Below are 21,211 nucleotides of genomic sequence, written 5' to 3'. Positions count from 1 at the left end.
GGTGAGGTCTGCAGCCTCCGGTGTTCAGCAAACAGTCTCTAGTCGGGTGTGCTCATCTCCAATGTCCCACAGTCCTCACTGCTCCCTACTCTCTTACCTGGCCCACTACACTATTTAACTTTAGGCATTTAAGTTTGCAAATGGTCCACTCTCATCAATTTGAAAAAGGTACTTACAGCTGCATGACCAAGTATAAGTGATTTGGGCTTTCATAAATATCTTCCAGGGCAACGATGTTTTCATGTTTAATCCTGAAAGAAAAAAAAAATGAAAACACACAAAAATAAGTATGAAACATGAAAACTTTTAAAAACAGATGTCATTACAGCAAAAAGTTTTAAGTATTAAAAAAGAAACAACAGGCTCAAAATAGAGTCACTTGTGCTAAGCCCCACATCAGCAAACCAAGACTTAATACCTAACCCAAGTGCAGTTACAATCCCCAGAAAGGTAACCTTAACTGGTCAGTCTGGAATTTTCTGGTTGACACAAGAGGTAATCTGCTACACAGCCTGTTCTGTCCTCCTTAAATAGATGGCCTAACCCAGAAACACTCCATTCTCTTCCCTGCTGCCTCTAAAACCCTTCCATTCTTTGTAGCTCCTCCGAGCTCCTTCCTACTTGCTAGATGGGATGGTGCCTGATTCATGAATTGTTCCATAAAGCCAATTAGATCTTTAAATTTTTTCAGTTGAATTTCTGTTACTTAACATACTCCAAACTCCTTAATGTGACATTTAAGACTCTTTACAATCTTGTCCCCAACCTTGTTTCCAGAACAATTTCCCATTATTCTTCCTCTACTCTGTTCCCCTTAATTCCTTCCTGAGTCTGGCTGTATACCCGCCAATGAAGCAACACTAGATTAACTACTCTTGCTTCATGTATATCCCAGCTTCTTTGCATTTGTTCATATGAATCCCAGAAACGGGCCAAACCTGTCAAAATCCCATTAATTTGCTGGGAGAATGTAATTCTCCCTCTTCTGTAGTATCCCACTGGCAGCACAGGCTGGCCTAAACAGTTCATTGCCTGCAAATCCACCCGCATACCAGGTGAAATGTAACAGGGGGCAGTTTCCTTGTCAAGTTCATGACTCCAGTGTAGGCAAAGGAAAACCAGACTGACCTCCCCTTGGGACTATAATCACCGCCACCACCAATGTCAATTTGGTATCCAGCAAACTAAGTAGATGCTGCTCAGTGTGTCTGCCAAAGAGCAGCACTAGCCTCTCCTGGGAGCCTGTTAGAAATGTAAATGCTCAGACCTTCCCCTTGTCAGAATCAGAATCTGTAAGGGCAGGCCCAGAAAGGTTTCAATAACATCCTCAGATGATCTGTATGCACCAAGCCGAGCTAGAGAAATTCTGTACTAGGCCAGTGCTTCTCAACTGAAGTGTGCGTAGGAATCACCTGGAGTCCTGGTTGCACACCCTGATTGAGCAGGACTGGGATGGAGGGACGGGGCCCGTGAGTCTGCATTTCTAACAAACTCCTGGAGATGCTGACGTTGCGGGTCTGCAGACCACACTCTCCCAGCAAAGTTCTAACGGAATCAAGAGAGAAGGGAGCAGCCCAATGGCTAGCCCCTGGAACGCTCCATTAAAAGTAGTTTCTGCTCAGAATGTAAGGCCTGATATTTATTTAAAGCATTTGCAAGGAGAATCATTTTATTACTCTGTGAGCTAATTAGTTCTTACCACAAGCTGTTCGCTGAAATGAATGCTGAACTACCTATAAGCCAGGATTTAACAGATTCTTGTGAACCCCTATAAGCAGGGATGATATCTTACTCATTTTGTTTTTCTCTTGTACCTGCATTGATCTATTAAATGAATGTTTCCTGAATGAATGGAATTTAAAGTTTGTTGCTCTTAAAGAGCAAAATCATTATTTCATGTGGGAAAACAGGCAATATTCTTAAGTGTAAGATGTCTGCCCCTCAAAAGTAAGTTTACAAGGTAGAACAAACCAGAATATTATCTTGCTGTTGAGTAAATGAAAGAAAGAAACAAAATAGTTAACTGAGAGCGGTAAAAGCTTTGATTCCTCCAGCTTTTATTAGTCAATGCAGTTATTTATAGGAGCTGAGATGATAGATTATACTAAATTCACTTTTCCTGAGTCCAATGTCTACACCTAATTATTTGTTAGCAGTGGTTATTGTGATACCGGAACAAAATAACAGCAACAATATGTTACATGAACTGAGTGACCTATGCCACCAAGGAAACCAAGACAGACTAATTTGGAACTGCCCAGATCCTACATGTCCGTGGAATTCTCACCGCTGACTATAACTGAAAGAATATCACCACAAAAAGTATAAGCATATGGATTTCCCCTTTCATTAATGTTTTAAAATTTGCCATTGGAATCAATTACGTGGGCACAAATATTTTCTTCCAGTCAGTTGAGCTAATTTGGGGGTTAGACTTATGGGAAATTGAAAGGAATGTGGTTTACGTGCAGGGTTGTCAGATAAAAATGCAGGGCACCCAGTAACGTTTAATTCTGGATAAACAATGAATACTTTTCTAGCATCAGTATGTCCTAAATGTTGCACTGTTGTTTATCTGAAATTCAAATATGACTGGGCGCCCTGCATTTTCATGTGCTGATTCTGGCCTTCCTACCTAACGTGAATCACAGCCGATGTGTCTCTACAGTGGGCCAGAGATTTGTCCCCATAGTGACAGCTGCCCTTGGAACTTAAGCCAAGAAGGCAGTTTGAGCCTTGGACTACAGCTATTAACACAGATTCAAATATATACAAAGGATCAACGAGGTACAAAGCACTTGCCCAGCCAAAGCAGAAGACTCCAATAAATTAAGAATATAATCCCTTCTTTGGATGCAGGGAATGGAGAAATTCATCTATTTACCCTGCCACGTCTTACACGAGTGCTTAGAATGGCTGAGATGACTAACTATTCCTATTCTACTAATTATTCTCACTATTCCTCTTATTCTACTAACTATTCCTTTTAACTAATGAATCAGGCAATGAAGCAATTGCCATTTACTGACTTTCTACCACGTGTCTGAGAGAATACAAGAAAAAAATAAGGTTTCACCCTCAAAAAGGCTCATCACTTAGACACAGAGATTCATGAAGCAATTAGGAAAGAATTAAATGCTAAACGGTGGAATTGGTGCTAAATTCAGAGAAAAGCAAGGCTGTGTCTGGATCAGATTATAGTGAAGGCCTCCAGAAAACAATGGCAGTTGAGCTGGGCTGAGTAAGGTTTGAATAAGCACACTTCAGAAATTTTAAAGAAATCCTAAAATGGCCTCTTAAATGTCTCTTAAGTGTTTTAACTAATTTGTTTATATTAGAACATGATAAAAGAAAACATTATGGCCTCCCACAACTGTTTTCAGATACTTTATTCCACCGTCAGGTTCCCTAAGATATACAAACACTGAACCTTAAATTTAATCATTATTTTAGTACGTAGGTTATCTTCACAAAAGGCCATTTGAATATCCACGAACACATCTTTGGACGCCCACCATGTACCAGGCACAGAACTAGGCATCACAAGACAGACATCTCAGCTTTGTGAAGTGCACACAGGTGGGCACCCTGCTGCAGCTAGAACACCGGCCTCCTTATAATTGGCAGTGACTCCTGGGACCAACACAGAACAAGCTTATGCCGTCTCCTCATACATCCTGAAAATATTTGACAGACACACTATTTCTGCTTAATCTTCTCATCACTGAACAATCCTCCTCCTATACGGTTTACATGCCTCTCATGTTATTGTGACTCTTGTTTGTCTAGACCACAGAACTAAAAGTAATGATCCCAGTGTAAAATATAGCACCAAGAATAGGGTATTAATAGAGTAGAACTATTAACCAGCATGAGGTAGATTTTATAGTTTTGCAAGTAAAGCCTAACATTAGATTTTTTTTTTTTTACAACTGTTGGCATATAAAGAATATAAGCTCCAGACATGGGTTTTTTTTTTTTACTATTTTGTTCACTACTGTCTCCCCGATGCCAAGAAAAGTACATGGTTGGTAGTATTTTCGATACATATTTGTTGAATGAATAAATGAATGAATGGAGTAAATAAATGAAAAAATAGGAAGCTTAGGGTCAATTAAGTGACCAAATCATTTTTACCTGAGTTTCTACCAAACAAGATCACCTTTCTTACACAAACTTGATCTTTTGAGCTTAAAGTCTTCACTTTTAGCTTCATTAAATTCAATCGTTTATTTTTAGCTCCATTATATTCAATCTTTTTAGGTTCCATGCAATGGTTCATATGATCAGGAATATTCTGAATATTCTCATCTATTATATTCATTATCCCTCCTAATCTAGGGCCACCTGCATAGTTGGCTGGTACACATCCATCCCATATGCCTTTATCCAGATCCTTAAAGCTTCAGGCGGGAGGATTATATGCCAGAGCACCACAGTTTTCTACCGAGAGGACCCGCTAAAGTAACTGAGACATTAATCAGCTGGATTCAACTGCCATCAAGTTGCTAACACAGCAATACTATCACCTAGCCCATGTTCTATCACCCTATCTATAAGAAGACAATTACATCCTTTGTTAAAAGGGCATTCCTCAGTTTTACATACCACATAATACTACTTAAAAGGGACATGGATGTGCGGAAAGCTGTGTTCTTAGTAAACCCATGGTGGTTCCTAGCAACCATTACAGTTTTTACTAAATGATCACAAATCATCTGCTTGATTAACTGTTCCAGAATTTTACTGCGCACTGAAGTCAAATTTCCCAGCCAATACATCTCATATTCTTAATAGTTTTTATGTCTGGAAAATTTACCAACATCTTTTATATGAGGAGGGACCCAAAAAACCCCCAGAATTTATTTATTAAAAATTCTGTATTCTTACATGTTTAAACTTCTGTCACCTTTAAAGTACTCTCCATTTGATGCAATACACCTATTGGGACTTTTTTCCACTGCTCAAAACAGCTGTTGAACTCGTCAGTTTTGATGCCTTTTAGTGCTTCTGCCATTTTTTGTTTCACCTCTTCCATACCAGCAAAGCATTTCCCTTTGAGGACATTTTTCATCAGGGAAGCAAACAAACAAAAATGTCACTTGGGGCAAGACTGAGTGAATAGGGAGGGTGGGGCATGGGGATAAGTTATGCTGGGGGTTTTTTGTCAAAAACTGCTGAATACTCAGTGAGGTGCGGACAGGTACACTTGTAAGTCACCCGTCATGAAATGGGCAAATGTGTTGAAAGAGTCTTAAAAAAAAAAATTCACTGAAGCTGGATGCAGGTTCTCAAGACAATGCCAGCTGGTGCACTGATACAGATGGGTTCCTAGAACACTCACCTGGAGGGTGAAGCCTGTGCTACAAGGGGCCCACCCTCAAGAAGATAATTCCTGTTTTGGGGGTCCCCCCACCTTGTATTATGTTTTCAAACATTTCCACTGTGACTCTTCTGTGATAAGTCAATTTTCTCAGTGCCCTGGGATGTAACAGATCTGCATCTAGTCATGAACTAATTTTATAGCTTTCTTTAGGCCCTACTTACATCGCTGTTTTATATATACCATTATTGAGTGTTAACTATGCGTCAAGACTGTACTAAGTATTTTTAATGATTTCATGTAAGACAACAATCCTACAAAGTATATATCATTCTCCCCACTTCCCACAGAGGACAACTGAGACTCCAAGAGGTTAAGTATTCCAAGATCATGTGACTAGTGATTGGAACTGTTGAGATTCTAACTACCAAGCCCATCATCAAGCACTTATGCTGTGACTTCTTATTAACTAAGTTATAAAAAGAATATAGAAGAGCTTATAAATTCAGAGTTATTTGTATAAAATTATAACACCTATAGTCAAGGTATTAAATTTCATAACTAACAATACAATATCCACTTCCGGGGTGCAGAGGATTTGTAGAACTATCCTGAAATTTGGTGGAAGCTCTGAGGTTACTTGGCTATAAACATCCTGACAGATGAAATCCCAGTGAGTCAAAGTGGACCAGGGGAAGAGACATTCGGAAGCAGAAGGAATAGATAGGAGTCCAAAAATTATCATTAGAAAGAGCCTTCATCAGCCCAGATCTGCCAGTGTCATCAAAGAACAGACAGAAAAAAGAGGTGGGGATGTCAGCCACAAGCAAATGGAAATCCAAGGTTCTATTAACTCTGCAGAGCTTGATAGCTAAGTCCCCGTAGATCAGTGTTCAAGTCTTTCCAAAACATGGTCAAGAGGACTTTCATACATGAGGCATGTTCACTCCCCTAGAAGCAATGTGCAAAAATTCAAAGGAATAATGTCACTAAAAGCAACTTGAGGTAATGAACTTCACATAATTTTCGTGTCTTATCATCTGCCAGGCACAAAGTAAACATTAGTGGATCCAGCTATGTCCAGAGGGTAAATGGTTTATATAGCAATCTATACGAAAGTCTTTATAACATCCTGAAATATATAGAAGTGGATGGAGGAAAGTAGGCCCCGGCAGAGAAAAAGAGAAAAACATCGAATCAAAAAATAGCACACGGGCATCAATGTAGACTCCTGCCTGCATGGTAACTGACAAGCAGAAAACCCCAGAAAGAGCCAGAAAAATATTTTAAAGTCAATTCATGAAGAAAAAAAATCAGTGCCAAATGCACAAGAAAACCCCATTCCAAATCCCCCAAGCTGGAGGGAACATCAGGACCCAAAGGAGAGGCATTCTATTGAATGCACAGGCTTCTAAGAAATGATGGCTACGTTATTTCACCCTCCAGTCTAAGTCTCCATGGTTCAAGGACTCAAAAAATGTGAACTCCATGCAAAATGAGAGAAGTTAGAAAAACACGAAAGAGAAGAGGGAAGAAAGGAAAGTTCAGCATTTTTTACTTTTTGTCATTCAGTCATGGTTCACTGACCGGAAGGGGGGAAATTGTGGCAGCAATTTTGAGAATTATCAGGAGAAGGAAAAGGCAACAAAACACCTCTCCTTCATGTTGGCATTCTTTGGATATGGTCTCTTATCTCCTCAGGTTAGAGAAGCCACTGGAGGATAAGAGATGGAAGGAAATATAATCAGAAGGGACAGACAGGAGACAAAGTGATCATCAGCGACAGCAAAACAAGGATGGTGGAGGAACAGATCTCCCCACGGGGGCGCAAGACGGAAGTTACGTCAACCAGCCATGACCAGCTTCCCGTCTTCCTCTCAGGCCCCTCCAGGTTAACTGTCCAGTCAGGGAAAGGCCTCCCTCAGGGGAAAAACCGACCACTCTCAGGCAAACACCCTAAAGGACTAGGTCTTTCACCACCCACCACCCTTTTTTCCTAAATGGCCCAGAAAATTTTAATTTTATCCACAAAAAAAAAAGGTGCTATGGTTTTCTGATATGGCAAATTGCCTTAAAAATATTTGGATACTATTCTGCAAACACTCCTCCTGTTTGTTTAAGTCAATATTATGTTTTTGGTTTTTATGAAATTTTTTTTAAAAATTCATTTTCTCCTTTCTTGAGTCAGGTTTTTTTTTCTTCCAGTATAAGCAGTACAGAAAATAATGCAATCACAAAGGAAAAGTGATAGCTGAAATATTTTCCAGATGGTATTAAAAATAATATCTTTATTTTTTATAAATTAACACGTACACTCACAGATGTTATTTCATTCTCACAACAACTCTATAAAGTAGGCATTATTATTCTTATTGTATAGATGATCACTCCCAGTTTATATTCACTTAATTGCTCTCCCTACCTCCCTCTGGGGTTGCTCTCTTGCTAACCATTCTCCCCATGTCTCCTGAGCCTTCATTTCATAATACTGAACTGATCAAAGTTCTTAGTTTGAAATCCTCCAACTGCTCCCTGTAGTCCAGAATAAAGTCCAAATGACTTGGCATGACATACTAGATCCCTTGTCGCTAAGTCCTCACCTGTCCATCCCATCTCATCTTCTACCACTGCCCCACACCAAAACTTTACTTGGGCCTGGGCAGCTCTTGCACACCTGTGCACACCTGCTCTGGCCATACAGATGAGCTCATCTTTCTATATCTTCTTATTAAACTACTCATTCTCCAGGCTCACTCTGTATCACCTCCACTGAGAACCCTTAACTATTCCTTACCTCTCATGGGGCTGAACCCCTCTCTTCTGGGCCTCACCTCTTTTATCAGCCTATTGCACATACTGCATTGCGTCCCAAGTATTGTGGGTATGCATATGTGTGTGTGTATTTCAATGATTTCACATGCAGATTTAAGTATGTAAGGTTACATATCAAGCTGATAACTGGCTACCTCCGGAAGTGCTAGAGTGGGATATTTTCTAGATATTCTGAAGCAGCACTCTTCATCTGAACCACAGAAGAGAGAAAAATTATCTGAGTGACTATTTTTCTCATTTTTTTCCCCAAGGATACACCATTCTAGCTGTGTAGGAAAGTTAATTCAGCGTATTCAATGAATTCCTTCCGGCATTAGGGCTTGATTTTCTCATTGAAACCAATTAGAGAAAGGTTGCTAGATTGTTGCATTGCCAAACCTTAACAAAAAGGCACTTTCTAAAAAGTTCTTGCTCAAAATTAGCACCTGGATCATCAAAAGATATCCATAATGCTGGACACAGAAATACATACAGTCACCATTTAACCACTCAAGCAATCAGGAGATTAGGCTGGGTCTCAGCTCTAACATTTAATTGGAAGATGTTGGGCAAGTCATTAAATACTTTCTGACTGCAATTCCTCATTTATTAAACAAACATTAAAATATGTGGTCTCATTTTTTATATACAAATACATATATACACACATTTGTAGAGGTAAGTATAATATGTACACATGTATGTGTCATATTACATATAAAGAGAAATCTTGTCTATTAAGAATACAGGGCACCCCAGGAATGACCAGAATTCAAAATCCAAAGCTTCAAATCATATCTCTTTGCTGCCAGCAGATGGAGCCGTGATCAACTAAGGAGCAGAACATGGAATTCAAATCAACTACGTCTTAAGTATGCAAGCCAGTTTTGTTGAGGTTTTTTTTTTTTTAAGCATTGAGTACTTCATGTGATATTCTTTCATTATGAAATAAGTTTTGCTTTGAATCCTTAAAAAACAAACAAGCAACAGGCAAAATGCTCACGTGCAGCCAACCATATTTTCTCAAAAGCATCTCAGGCATCTTTGTACAATTCAGGGCATACAGGGTGGAAGCCTGGCCAGCATTTGTGAGTAGGGAGACCAGGCTAGAGCCTGTAGTGACCACATGAGAGGGCACCCACTAGTCTGGCCCTGTCTCTATGGGACTGTCTGCTGGTCACATCACTTTCTAGGGTCTGTTACCTCATCTAGAAATTAATTAGTCAAACGGGATACTCTCTGAGGTCCTCTCCAGCTCTGTCAATAAATGAATATAAAATTGTAATGAGGCAAAGGGTAACCAGGTATATATGAGCCCACAAATCTTGATTCTAAGCCAGTGTTCAGTGTTTTCTAGCACAGGGCTTGCTACACAGGAATCTGGATCACCCCTCAGACTTCAACAAGCTCTCTTTCTACGTGGGTAACTGTGTCAGACACGGAACAGGCTTTCTGGAGATAGGAAGCCCCATTTATACAGATAGATATTCTTTCCCTTTTCCACTAGCCCTGGACCAACAATAAATGACCAAGTGATTTGCTTGTGTCCAGAACAGCTGCAGAAGACCCAGCTGGGCACTGGTTGTCTTTAGTCCAAAGTCCAAAAGAGAAATAACTTATGGCCAAGTAAGCATGAAAAATGTGGAAGAATGAATAAATAAATGAACAATTAATCCTCACCCTCCTAAAGACTTACAGACCAAAGACACTCAAAAGCTGGATACCTCGATCAAAAAAGATTAGAAGATTTGACTGTATATTTTTTTCCTACTCCTGTTACCACCTATAATAAGTTACCAGGGGGTCTCAAACTCGGCTATGTAGTAGAATTACCAGAGTTTTAAAATATCCTGGTACCTAGGCCTGCCCTTGAAGGTTATGATATAATTGGCTTGGGATATAGCATAAGCATTGGGAATTAAAAAAAAAAAAAGAAAGAAAGAAAGAAAGAAACAACTAATGAAATTGAAGCGGTAATCAAAACACTCCTGGCACACAAAAGCCCTGGACCAGACCGCTTCACAGGCGAATTTTACCAAACATTTAAAGAAGAGCTACTCCTATCCTTCTCAAACTATTCCAAAATTATACAAAAAGAGGAAAGACTTCCACACTCTGTTAATGAGGCCAGTATTATCCTAATTCCAAAACTAGGTGAAGACACAAAAAAGAAAGAAAACTACAGGTCACTATCCCTGATGAACATAGATGCTAAAATCCTCACAAAGTATTGCCAATCTGGATTCAGCAGTATATTAAAAGGATCATACACCATGATAAGTGGGATTTATCCCAGAGATGCAAGGATGGTACAATATTAACAAGTCAATAAACATAATATACCACATAAACAAAATGAAAGACAAAAACCACACGATCATATCAATAGATGTGGAAGAAGCATTTGATAAAGTCCAGCACCCATTTATGATAAAAACACTCAGCAAAGTGGGAATAGAGGGAGCATAGCTCAACATAATAAAAGCTGTATATGAAAAACCTACAGCCAACATCATACTCAATGGACAAAAACTAAAAGCTTTCCCTTTCAGATCAAGAACAAGGCAGGGATGTCTGCTTTCACCACTTTTATTCAACGTAGTATTCTAAGTTCTAGCCACAGCGATCAGACAAGGAAAAGAAATACAAGGCATCCAAATTGGAAAGAAGGAAGTAGAACTGTCATTATTTGCAGATGCCATGATAGTGTACAAAGAAGACCCTATAGATGCCACCAAAAAGCTACTTGACCTAATAAATGAATTTGGCAAAAGAGTGGGATACAAAATCAAAGGCATTTTTTTACACCAACAACGAAATATCAGAAAAAGAAGCTAGGGGGGAAAAATCCCATTTACTGTGGTAACAAGAAAAATACAATACTTAGGAATAACTTAACTAAGGAGGTAAAAGATCTGTACTCAGAAAACTACAGAACACTGAAGAAAAAAATTAAGAAAGATTAAAAATAAGTGGAAGCATACACCCTGTTGATGGATGGGGAGAATAAACATCATTAAAATGTCCATGCTACCAAAGCAATCTATAAATTCAACACAATCCCTATTAAAATACCAATGTCGTATTTTATAGATCTAGAACAAATATTTCAAAAAATTATACAGAACCAATAATGACCCTGAATAGCCTCAGCAATCCTGAGAAAAAAGAACAAAGTAGAAGGGATCATAACACCTGATATCAAATTCTATTCCAAGGCCACCATAATCAAAACAGTCTGGTACTGGCACAACATCAGACACATAGATCGATGAAACAGAATAGGGAGCCCAGAAATAAACCCAAGTCTTTATGGTCAATTAATATTCAACAAAGGGGACAGGAGCATAAAATAGAGTAAAAATAGCCTCTTCAATAAATGGTGTTGGGAGATCTGGACAGTTACATGCAAAAAAATGAAACTAGACCACTAACTTATACCATACACAAGTATCAACTCAAAATGGATAAAAGACTTAAACATAAGTCATGACACCATAGAAGTCCTAGAGGAAAACATAGGCAGTGAAATTTTGGGTATCTTATGCAGTAATATTTTCGCTAATGTATCTTCTAGGGTAAGGGAAATAAAGGGAAAAAATAAACAAGTGGGACTACATCAAACTAAAAAACTTCTTCATGGCTAAAGAAAACATCATTAAAATGAAAAGGGATCCAACCATATGGGAAAATATATTTGCCAATGATACCTCGGACAAGGGTTTGATCTCCAAAATATATAAAGAAGCCATATCTCTCCACACCAGGAAGAACAATCCAATTAAAAAATGGGCAAAGGACCTCAACAGACACCTCCAAGGAGGACATACGAAGGCCTACAGACATATGAAAGGATGTTCAGCATCACTAGACATCGAAGAGATGCACATTAAAACCACAAATGAGATACCACTTCACACCAGTCAGAATGGCCATCATAAACAAATCAACAAACAACAGTGCTGGCAAAGATGTGGAGAAAAGGGAACCCTAGTACACTGTTGGTGTAAATGCAGACTGGTGCAGCCACTGTGGAAAACATATGGGATTTCTTCAAAAAACTAAACATGGAATTGTCTTTTGACCCGGTGATTCCATTGCTGGGATTATACCCTAAGAATCCTGAAATACCAATTGAAAAGAACCCTATGTTCTTAGCAGTGCTATTTACAATAGCCAAGTGTTGGAAACAGTCTAAGTGCCCATCAGTAAACGAGTGGATCAAAAAAATGGTACATTAACAGAATGGAACACTACGTAGCAGAAAGAAAGAAGGAACTCCTACCTTTTGTGACAGCATGGATGGAACTGGAGAGTATTATGCTAAGTGAAAGGCAGTGAAAGACAAATACCATTTGATCTTACCTATAAGAGGAACCTAATGAACAGAATAAACAAATGAGCAAAATAGAACCAGAGGCATGGAAACAAGGAACAGACTGACAGGGACCAGAGGGGGATAAGGGTGGAAAGAAGGGGAAGGGACTACTCAAGGAACAAGCATGAATGACCCTGGACATGGGCAACAGGGTGGGGACTGGCTGTGGGAGCGGGGGGAGTGATGGGCGGAGGAGAGCAAAGGGAGAAAAACTGGGACAACTGTAACAGAAAAACAATAAAATATTTAATTAAAAAAAAACTCCCAAGTGATTCAAATGCAAAATTTAAAAATTCCTGTTAAGTTATCGAGTTAATAAAAACCTTAGAATCTGAGAAAGGATTCACCTTTAAATCCTTGGGAGTCAATAATTCCATAGTTTCAGTTCCATTGTAAATTTAACTTGGCTGAATATATTTACTTCAGAATGGGTCTGATTTAAACGTAAGGTTCAGGTTGTCCTGAGCCTGAAGGTTCAAAGCTAGTTGATCAACACATTAGTCTTCTCAGGAAAAGAGTATGAAAAATTAACAAATTTCAATGGGTTAATTGTAGCTTCTAATATTCCTTAGTAAGGCTTTGAAACACTAACACATTTAAGAAAATGTTGTCATTTCCTTGTCCCAATTTCTTGGTAGCTTTTTGTCAAAGGATAATATATATTCCTTGGGATGTTTTCACATGAGAACAGATGCCTAGTCTTGGAGAACATCAAGACACTCACTCGCTTGCCTCTGACTAGAGTTGAGGTCTTGTAACTTTGACTTATTAGCTCCACTGATTTGAAAATACAGCATACAAAGCCACCTTAGAAGGGGAATCTCAGAAAGTTTGTTCCAAGTTCACTGCAAATCACTGTGAATTGAGAAGCCATGCCTGTGTGAAATACTGCTGATGACAGAGAGCCAGGTGCCAACCACCTGGCCTGCATCCCGCAGCTTCATCATACACACTCTGATCCCCAGACTGAAGACACTGGGCTTGAATCCAGGAAGCATCTTAAAGGCTTCTATCTCTGAATACTTGTATTTAGGTGAACACAAAGGAAAGGGGACCAAAACAATGCACTGGAGGGAATCTCAGGGAGAGGTATCATTTCCTTTTCCTTCCTACTATGAAAGCTTCCTCCGTGCTGATACCCACAGTGAGCGCCCTGTGCTGCACAGCTCAAACCTAGGATCGTGCCAAGTCAATAGGTGCCTTGGAAGGCAGGCTCAGCTGCCCGCTCTGGCACAGGCAGAGCTTTCACACTGACACAGAGACCGAGAGCACAGGTAGGAAAGAAGAGGTACAGGCCTGCGCCCACGCTCCTTCCAGAGAAGGAAGCACCTGGGGCCAGGTGAGGATGATGCTGGGTGCCTCACTAAATCTCCTGGAACATTGGGCCACTTATTTATAAAGCGGGAAGCGAAAGAAAAGGTGGAGTGAAAAAAAGAGTAAAAAGAAAAACAAAGAAGAAGGGAAGTCTGCTTTGAAGCACTGATACCAGTTTGTTTTCAGCCTTCAGAGTGTTGAACCTGTGCTATAAAACATCCCTTGCTGTTCTAGGGATAGCACATCAGAGATAATGGTGCCGAATTCGAGCATTCTTTAGTTTTTGCACTCAGTAATTAATGCTGTTTCACAGTCTGTTGAGGTCAGACACAGGCTTCAGGAAACCAAACACATTCAAATAGAAGGAAATAGCTTTCAAGTGTCTACACGCTGGGAAATCATTAGAGTGTTTGTGGTTGGCCTTGTGCCATATATATGTTATATTGAATATAATTACAGGGTGGGGCAAAAGTAGGTTTACAGTTGTTCATATGGAAAATACAATAATTAATAAATAATATAAGAATAAACTCTGTGTTTCACATACTCACAACTGTAAACCTACTTCTCCTCCATGTGTATGTGTTTACACACACACACACACACACACACACACACACACACAGAACCTCTGTGTGTGGTAATAAAGGAAACTGTATTCTTTCCTGAGAGAGCACAAAGGGGAGTTTCTTCATAACTGAGATTAAAATCATGATTAGAAAGAATAGCATGTTTTGCTTTGCTGATGATTTTTAAAAGGTGTGTGATATGCACATCACCCCTGCAAATGGCAGTTTTATGCAGACGGGTGTTAAACGCTGAGGCAGGTCTCAGTTTATAGCTTTATCACGCCCTAGTAACAAATACAGTATGATTATGATAACCCAAGGGATGTCAGCTCTTAGGAAATTTCCCAGGATGCGCTCCAAATTCTCGGAAATGATACTACTAATAGATTGTGTCTAATAAACTAGTTGCTATTCATGCGGTTTTCTATTCTAGGGTTTAAAAGGAAATTAGGAGAGCCACTGTGTCGTGAGGGATGAGGGATGAGGGATGAGAAGGTATAAGAAATTCAGCCACATGGATGTTCTCTGACAGTCACACGAGGACAGCCAGGGCAGGGAGGGTGGCAGTGGCTTTGTTCCTACGCTCAAGCAAAACAGCCAGTGTGCTCAGGTGGTGGCCATGGTCCGCAAGCCGGTTCAGCGAAGGCCTGGCCAGGCTGGGGTCACACACAGGCTGCCGGGTGCCTGTTGGTCAACTCTGCAAGGCCCGGAAGGCTTTTTCCTCCAGGCATCAGAGCACATTGGCTGGACTTCACCGAGGTCATTTTTGACCAGAACTTTTCAATCTGGCTTTCCTCAGTTCCTCCAAGTTCTCAATAAATATTTTAGAACTTGCACAAAACAACTGAACGGCTGCAATGGATACCAAATGTGAACTCACCCTGCAGACCACCACCATGTCCACCGGCGTTCCCACTTGACAGGGTTTGTAATGAAGTTATAAAATTGAACTTAAAAATTCATCCTGATAGTGTAGGAAATTCACTACATGTTCTACCTGTTTATGTACTGAGGTTCTATTAAGAGTTTATTTTTAAAAAGGCTCTGCCACTTAAAAAAGGAGAGAACACAAAAGAAAAAAGGGGGAGGGAAAAAGGAAACCAGTGCAAAACATAATGCAGAACTGAACAAAAAGGTTTGTTCCCTACTCCACTCAGAGTAAACTACTATTATTAAAATATTTTCAGATACAAAGGGAAGATCTGCCCTCAGAAAGTTATTCCCAAAGATGCTAAGCCCTTCTTCCTGAATCGATGGTCTCTTTAGAGTTATTTTTTAACTCATGTTACAGTCAGGAAGAAGCCAACAATGCTACAACACAGAGAGGCAGGGGAGAGGAGATATATGTTTATACACATACATACACATCCACACATGCATACACATACCTTTACATAAATATATACATGCATGAATACATATATATCAGGTAGGGCAAAAGGTTTATGGTTGTTCACATGGAAAATAATAGATTAATAATAATAAAAGAATAAACTGAGTTTTGCCCTGTACATACACACATACATGAATACACATATTCACATACACATGTGTGCACACATATACCACTACATACATGCATGCATATCATTTGGGGGCCACTCTCCTTAAGCCCAGTCTACTGTCACACAGTTGCTGGTCCCCCGTGTTGGGGCTGCTGTTTCACAAGAGGCTGGGGCAGCCAGCGCTGTATATATACTCTACAGGCAGAGAACTTGGCAGACTGATTTATCTCAGGGAAAGGATGCCAAGAACATTTGAGAGGTAAAGAAACAGAGAGAATAAGGGCCTGGGTGGAGGAAGGAGCAAAGTGGGGTGTCAAAGCATGCACAAAACTGAGTCAGGATTATTTCCCGGACTGATGGCGCAAAATCAGAAGGCAACTGAAGCCCCTATGTGCATGTGTGCTGGTAAATTCAGGAGCCTTATGGGAAAGAAAACTCTCATGCGGGAATGAAAACTGCTAGTTCTAGGATCTTGCAGTAAGGGTATGGCATTAGATGAACCATCTGGTGGCTTTTCCTCTTTCATCTTTTTTCTCTTTTTTTCTTGGGAGGCGAGGAATGAGCCTGATGGTGGACTCAGCACCTTAATAACTAATGTGATTTGATGAGAAGTAAACACAGAGAAGTTCTGCTAAATAAGACAGCCTATTGGACGTCACAATGGAACACTGCGTAAGAATGCTACCAATTGCACTGTAGACGAAGCAGGTGAGGGGAGAAGGCGAGGGAAAAGCATGGCCTCTTACGTCACTGTTGCGCTTTCTTGAAGTTCGCTGCACACAAGAGCCCAAGAAGCATCATGGCATGTTATTTGACAAGAGCTTGTGTAAAACTCACAGACCTAGACGTCATAAAACATCAAGAGAGTACCTATGAGTTTCAGACATGAGGCCAAGCGGTGGGATACGAAGATAAATAAAACACAGTCCCTGAAACCAAGTGGCTCCCTGGCCAGTGTGGGAAGACAGCTCTGTACGTAAACCTCATGATACAGCACAACCAACCTCCTGCCAGGGGAGCAGGACCGGGCTCTGGGAGCACAGCCTGCTCCAAGTCTTGCTCTGCCCAGGTACTTGGGTGTTGGCAAGTTGCCAGGAATAGAAAGAAAGGAAAAGAGTAAACCAGAGAAAGGGAAGAGCATTTACAAAAGCAGTAGAATGGGATGTGCTGTTGTGGGACACAGAATATTCAAGTGGATGGGGCTCATGGGAGACAAATTAATGAGGGTAAATGGAAAATATTATGACACTCATACTTGGCTTTGTTGCCAAGTTCAATGCTAAAGGAATTTGTGGATTTTATGTTAATGGAATTAAGAAACAGTATGCAAATGTAAAAATCCAGCTCTAAAAAAAGTAAATGCAATGTTTTGTTTTGCAGGGATATTTAAATTAAGTGATGTAAAGTACTTCCTCACACTGTGCTTGAGGTCCTAATTCTCTCTCTCCTACTAATGGTGTAACTTTAAACATTTATTCTCCCTTTAATTTTGCAAGTGTAAGGTTCATACGCACTTTTACGTCAGCATTTTTCAACCTTTTTCATCTCATGGCACGCATAAACTAATTACTAAAATTCTGCAGCACACCAAAAAATATACATTGTTTTGCCAATCTGACAACGAAATACGTATAATTTTGATTCATTCACACTGGAAAGCTATTGTCGTGTTGGCTGTTGTCATGTTTTTTTATTTGACAATCTAAGGAAAAAGAGGTTAGTGCCCCCAACTAAATAGTCAGGTATTGCAAGTTTTAAAAATTCTTGCAGCACACGGGTTGAAAATTGCTGTCTTACACCATGAACAAGTAGAAAAAGTCAATTTGACCATAGTATAAATGTCTAGATTTCCTTGGGGATTAAGGCTAATGCAGGAGCCCTTAATAGTGATGGAAAGATATCAAATTAATAACTCTTTTCACCAATAGTTTATTTCCTCCAAAGGAAAAGAAAATTGGGAGAAAGGAAACAATATTCCCCATTTTGTAGGCTTTCCTCCATCTCCAGAATTGGAATTTCATTGACTGAATATTTCCTGTTGCCTTCAGAAAATCCACTGTACATATTAGGACAGTTGCATTTTCATCAACCACAAGTGCTTTGAGTAGAGAAAGTACCTGCTACTTGGCGGAATTTCTGGCAATGCAGAAACCCAGAAACCCACCCAAGTTTTCATGGGCTGCGAGCACACAGCCTCTGGCCATTTGTCAGCATTTTCCTTTCAGAGGCATACCTATCTGCTCTTTCTTTTCTCCTTAACTATCATTCAAACTCGGTACCAAATACTAACACACAAAAAAGTTATGGCAGCGGACTTCATGGCTGCCTGTCTGTGTTAGTGTGTGTTCACACTTGGCAAAGCACAGATCTTAAGAGATACTGGCTATACAAAGTGTCTCCCAATAAACCCTAGCTCCCCATCTCCAGATATATTGGGAAAGCCTCTTTAAAGTGGAGATTAAATAATGGGAATAACACTAAAGTGCACCTAGTGGAGAGGCAGTGAAAGCCAACTGATCGTCAAGATCCTCCATGTCATATTTAAAGCACACACATTGCTGGCTTTTCCCCAATTCTAGTAAACCACCCTTACTAGGCCAGTGGAACCTGGGAACCATGTGCATCTTTTAAACTTTCTGGCAATTCTGGTGATTAGACAAATTTGGGAACCAATGTTCTAGCTGGCCCTCCATTTGCAGACAGGAAAATTCAGTGACTACCCACGAACTCTCAGCTGGTTATAGTAACAGTGTGTTGTGGAATACAATTTATTCATAGTCTATGAAGAAGCAAGTTTCAATAGGTGAAGTTATAAATCTGTAAAAATTAATTTACAGAAACTTTATTTAAAATAGATCTAGGAGGCTGGAAGAGAGAACTCCTGCAATCTGTCACTGAGTGCAAATTCCTGACCCCAACAGGAAGAGACCCCAATCTGCATCTCCAACAGGAAGTGACACTACTACCTACCTCAGCTGGACAGAGAGTACCAGGCACCATGTACCTGGTAACAGATCAGCCAATGGGAGACTGTCAAGGCTCAGCCAATGAGAAGCCTCTATACTTCAAACCGTGAGTTTCCTCCAATGGAATCTGCGTTTACAACAGCCCCTCCTGAGTCCACAAAAGAGCTTTCCTCTCCTTTGTTTCTCCGGACTTGTGCGTGGGTCGCCATTATATGACGATACCCTTAATTGCAAGTATTTGTTCTTCCAGAATAAGCCCACTTTGCTGAAGAAATATCTGTTAAATGTTAACAAATAAGAATAACAGACTTAAGTATGTTCCACATCCTAACCAAGTTTAAATTCTCAGACTCCACTCTAGGTGGTGACACGCGGAGGATTTCTGGGGTCAAAGTGGGGGGCGTACACAATGGCTGGGAACATGGCCTTGACCCTGCGTCCTTGACCCTGCAGACACCTCCCCTACCACAAGTAGGGCGCAGAGATAGAATGACGGAATACAGTGAACGGGGGCTCTTGGACCCAGGTTCAGATGCAACCGCCTATGGAAGACAGAACCTGTCACACTGAAAGTCTCCTTTGCTTTCCATATATATATTCGCATGTGTAAATATGTACGTCTACTTTTACAGAGATAGCTTTCTACTAAGCATTGGCACACAGAAATTTTTAAGGAAAGAGTTAATATGCTTCTAAAGTAAAGGAATTCAACATGACAAAGGATTATTTCTAAAGTTTTAAAGTAACAGAATAATTTCCCACATTTCAGTTGGATTTTGATATGTCTTTTCTTGATCAGTCCCACATTATTGTGATAACTATCATCTACTTAAAGCTTTTTATGTCCAGCCACTGGGCTAATCACATTTAATTTCAATACCTTATTTGAATAACTGAACAATGTTAAAGAGAGGGGCCTACTATCCTTACTTTACAAGAAAGAAAACTGAGAGTCAAGGGGCTTAGGTAAGTGACCCAAAATGATTACATGGCACTTCTTGGATTCAAACCCACAACTGTATCATTCGTAAGCTCACTTCTTTTTACTAATTGCCTTGGAAATGAAAGCATGGGTGTGTTTCTCCTATTTCTTTAAGAGTAATAAATTTTTCCAGAGAAAGAGAAATTTTTCTACTTATGTAACATTGTAACATTAGTTACATAAGATTTTTTTCAATTTTCTACTTCATCTGTAATTGTGGCCAGGGATGGTTCTTAAGAGCTGTAAAAGTCAGACAGGGAGAAGCTATGAACTATTAAAATGAAACAATATTAAAAATTCTCACTAATATTTCAGGAAATTACTATCCTAACAGCCTTGAAAAAAATCTTATAAAATCAATTGCAAGAATACTTAACACTACAGAAATCATCTCCGAAACTAAGACTCAAGTCTTTGTCCAGCTTCTGGATAAAAATAACTGGCAGAATAAGCAAAAGAGTAGGTCATTCTTCTCACAGAAATTTACTTTCTGTTAGTGGAAGGTACTGAACAGAAGTTACTTCCAATGCTTCGATTACCCTTAAAAAATTAGGCATGTGTGAGAAATTACAGAAATTTTTAAAACAGTATAAATATAGTTTAAATAAAGTCAATAGTCTTATGATTAAAAAAAGGACAAGTTGACTTTAACATGTCCTTATATTTACGACATAGGTAGCATTTTTTAGTTGAGGTGTGCTCATCAATTATTTTTTAGACACTCTGATGGTGTGGTGGGTACAAAGTTTCCCTCATCAGCCAGGAAAACTCCTTCCTTCCTTCCTTCCTTAGTTCACTTGGTCCACATCACTCACACACAGTTTGTGCCTTGGGGAAAGCTAACTCTGTCCCTGGCAGTGAGACCAGGGCATCAGGCTCAGGCCATTGTAAGCAATTGTCCGGGATGGTGCTGGCAGCCATCTTGAAGAAGGAGCTAACCATAGAATGAAGCTGTGGAGAGCAAAATAAAAATCAAGGTATTGATTTCAGTATTATTTTGTGAATCAAGTATAAACCTACCTATCTTTGGAGGATAAGGCATATCAACCAATTTTCCTTCTTGACTATTTAAGTCAATTTGATCTTTGTTTTCTATTGCTTACAATCAAATGCATCCTAATCAATAAAGATGGTCCAACAGGTGGAGAAGTTCATATATTTCTAGGTTGTTTCATAAGTATAAACAAAAATAGAGGTACATTTCCTATCTAGAGTTAGAAATAAATTTGAAAATGATAGTGCTAGCTCAGTAATGAATGTCATAATTATTAATCCTAAAAATAGTAGGTGATAGATGATTGTTCCTATCAAAAAGAAGGTGTGGGAAGATGTTAACTGCTCCTCATGCACTTCATGAAAATGT

General features: G+C 39.6%; 1 protein-coding gene across 2 annotated transcripts in view; it reads right to left on the bottom strand.

Annotated features, from left to right (window-relative positions):
* Positions 1–21,211, bottom strand: part of CAMK1D (calcium/calmodulin dependent protein kinase ID) — a 396,613-nt gene that overhangs the window by 152,514 nt on the left and 222,888 nt on the right. For both annotated transcript variants that reach the window (XM_054593597.1, XM_054593590.1), the window contains exon 3: positions 177–251. In XM_054593597.1, the coding sequence (XP_054449572.1) occupies positions 177–251 (75 nt within the window). The remainder of the gene's footprint in view (positions 1–176; positions 252–21,211) is intronic.

The sequence above is a fragment of the Pteronotus mesoamericanus genome, unplaced genomic scaffold, assembly GCF_021234165.1.
Source record: "Pteronotus mesoamericanus isolate MK-2021 breed Mesoamerican mustached bat unplaced genomic scaffold, CSHL_Meso_final contig_130, whole genome shotgun sequence".
In the NCBI taxonomy this organism is placed as follows: domain Eukaryota; kingdom Metazoa; phylum Chordata; class Mammalia; order Chiroptera; family Mormoopidae; genus Pteronotus; species Pteronotus mesoamericanus.
The sequence above is the reverse complement of the archived record's forward strand: the minus strand, read 5'-3'. Positions and strand labels throughout refer to the sequence as shown.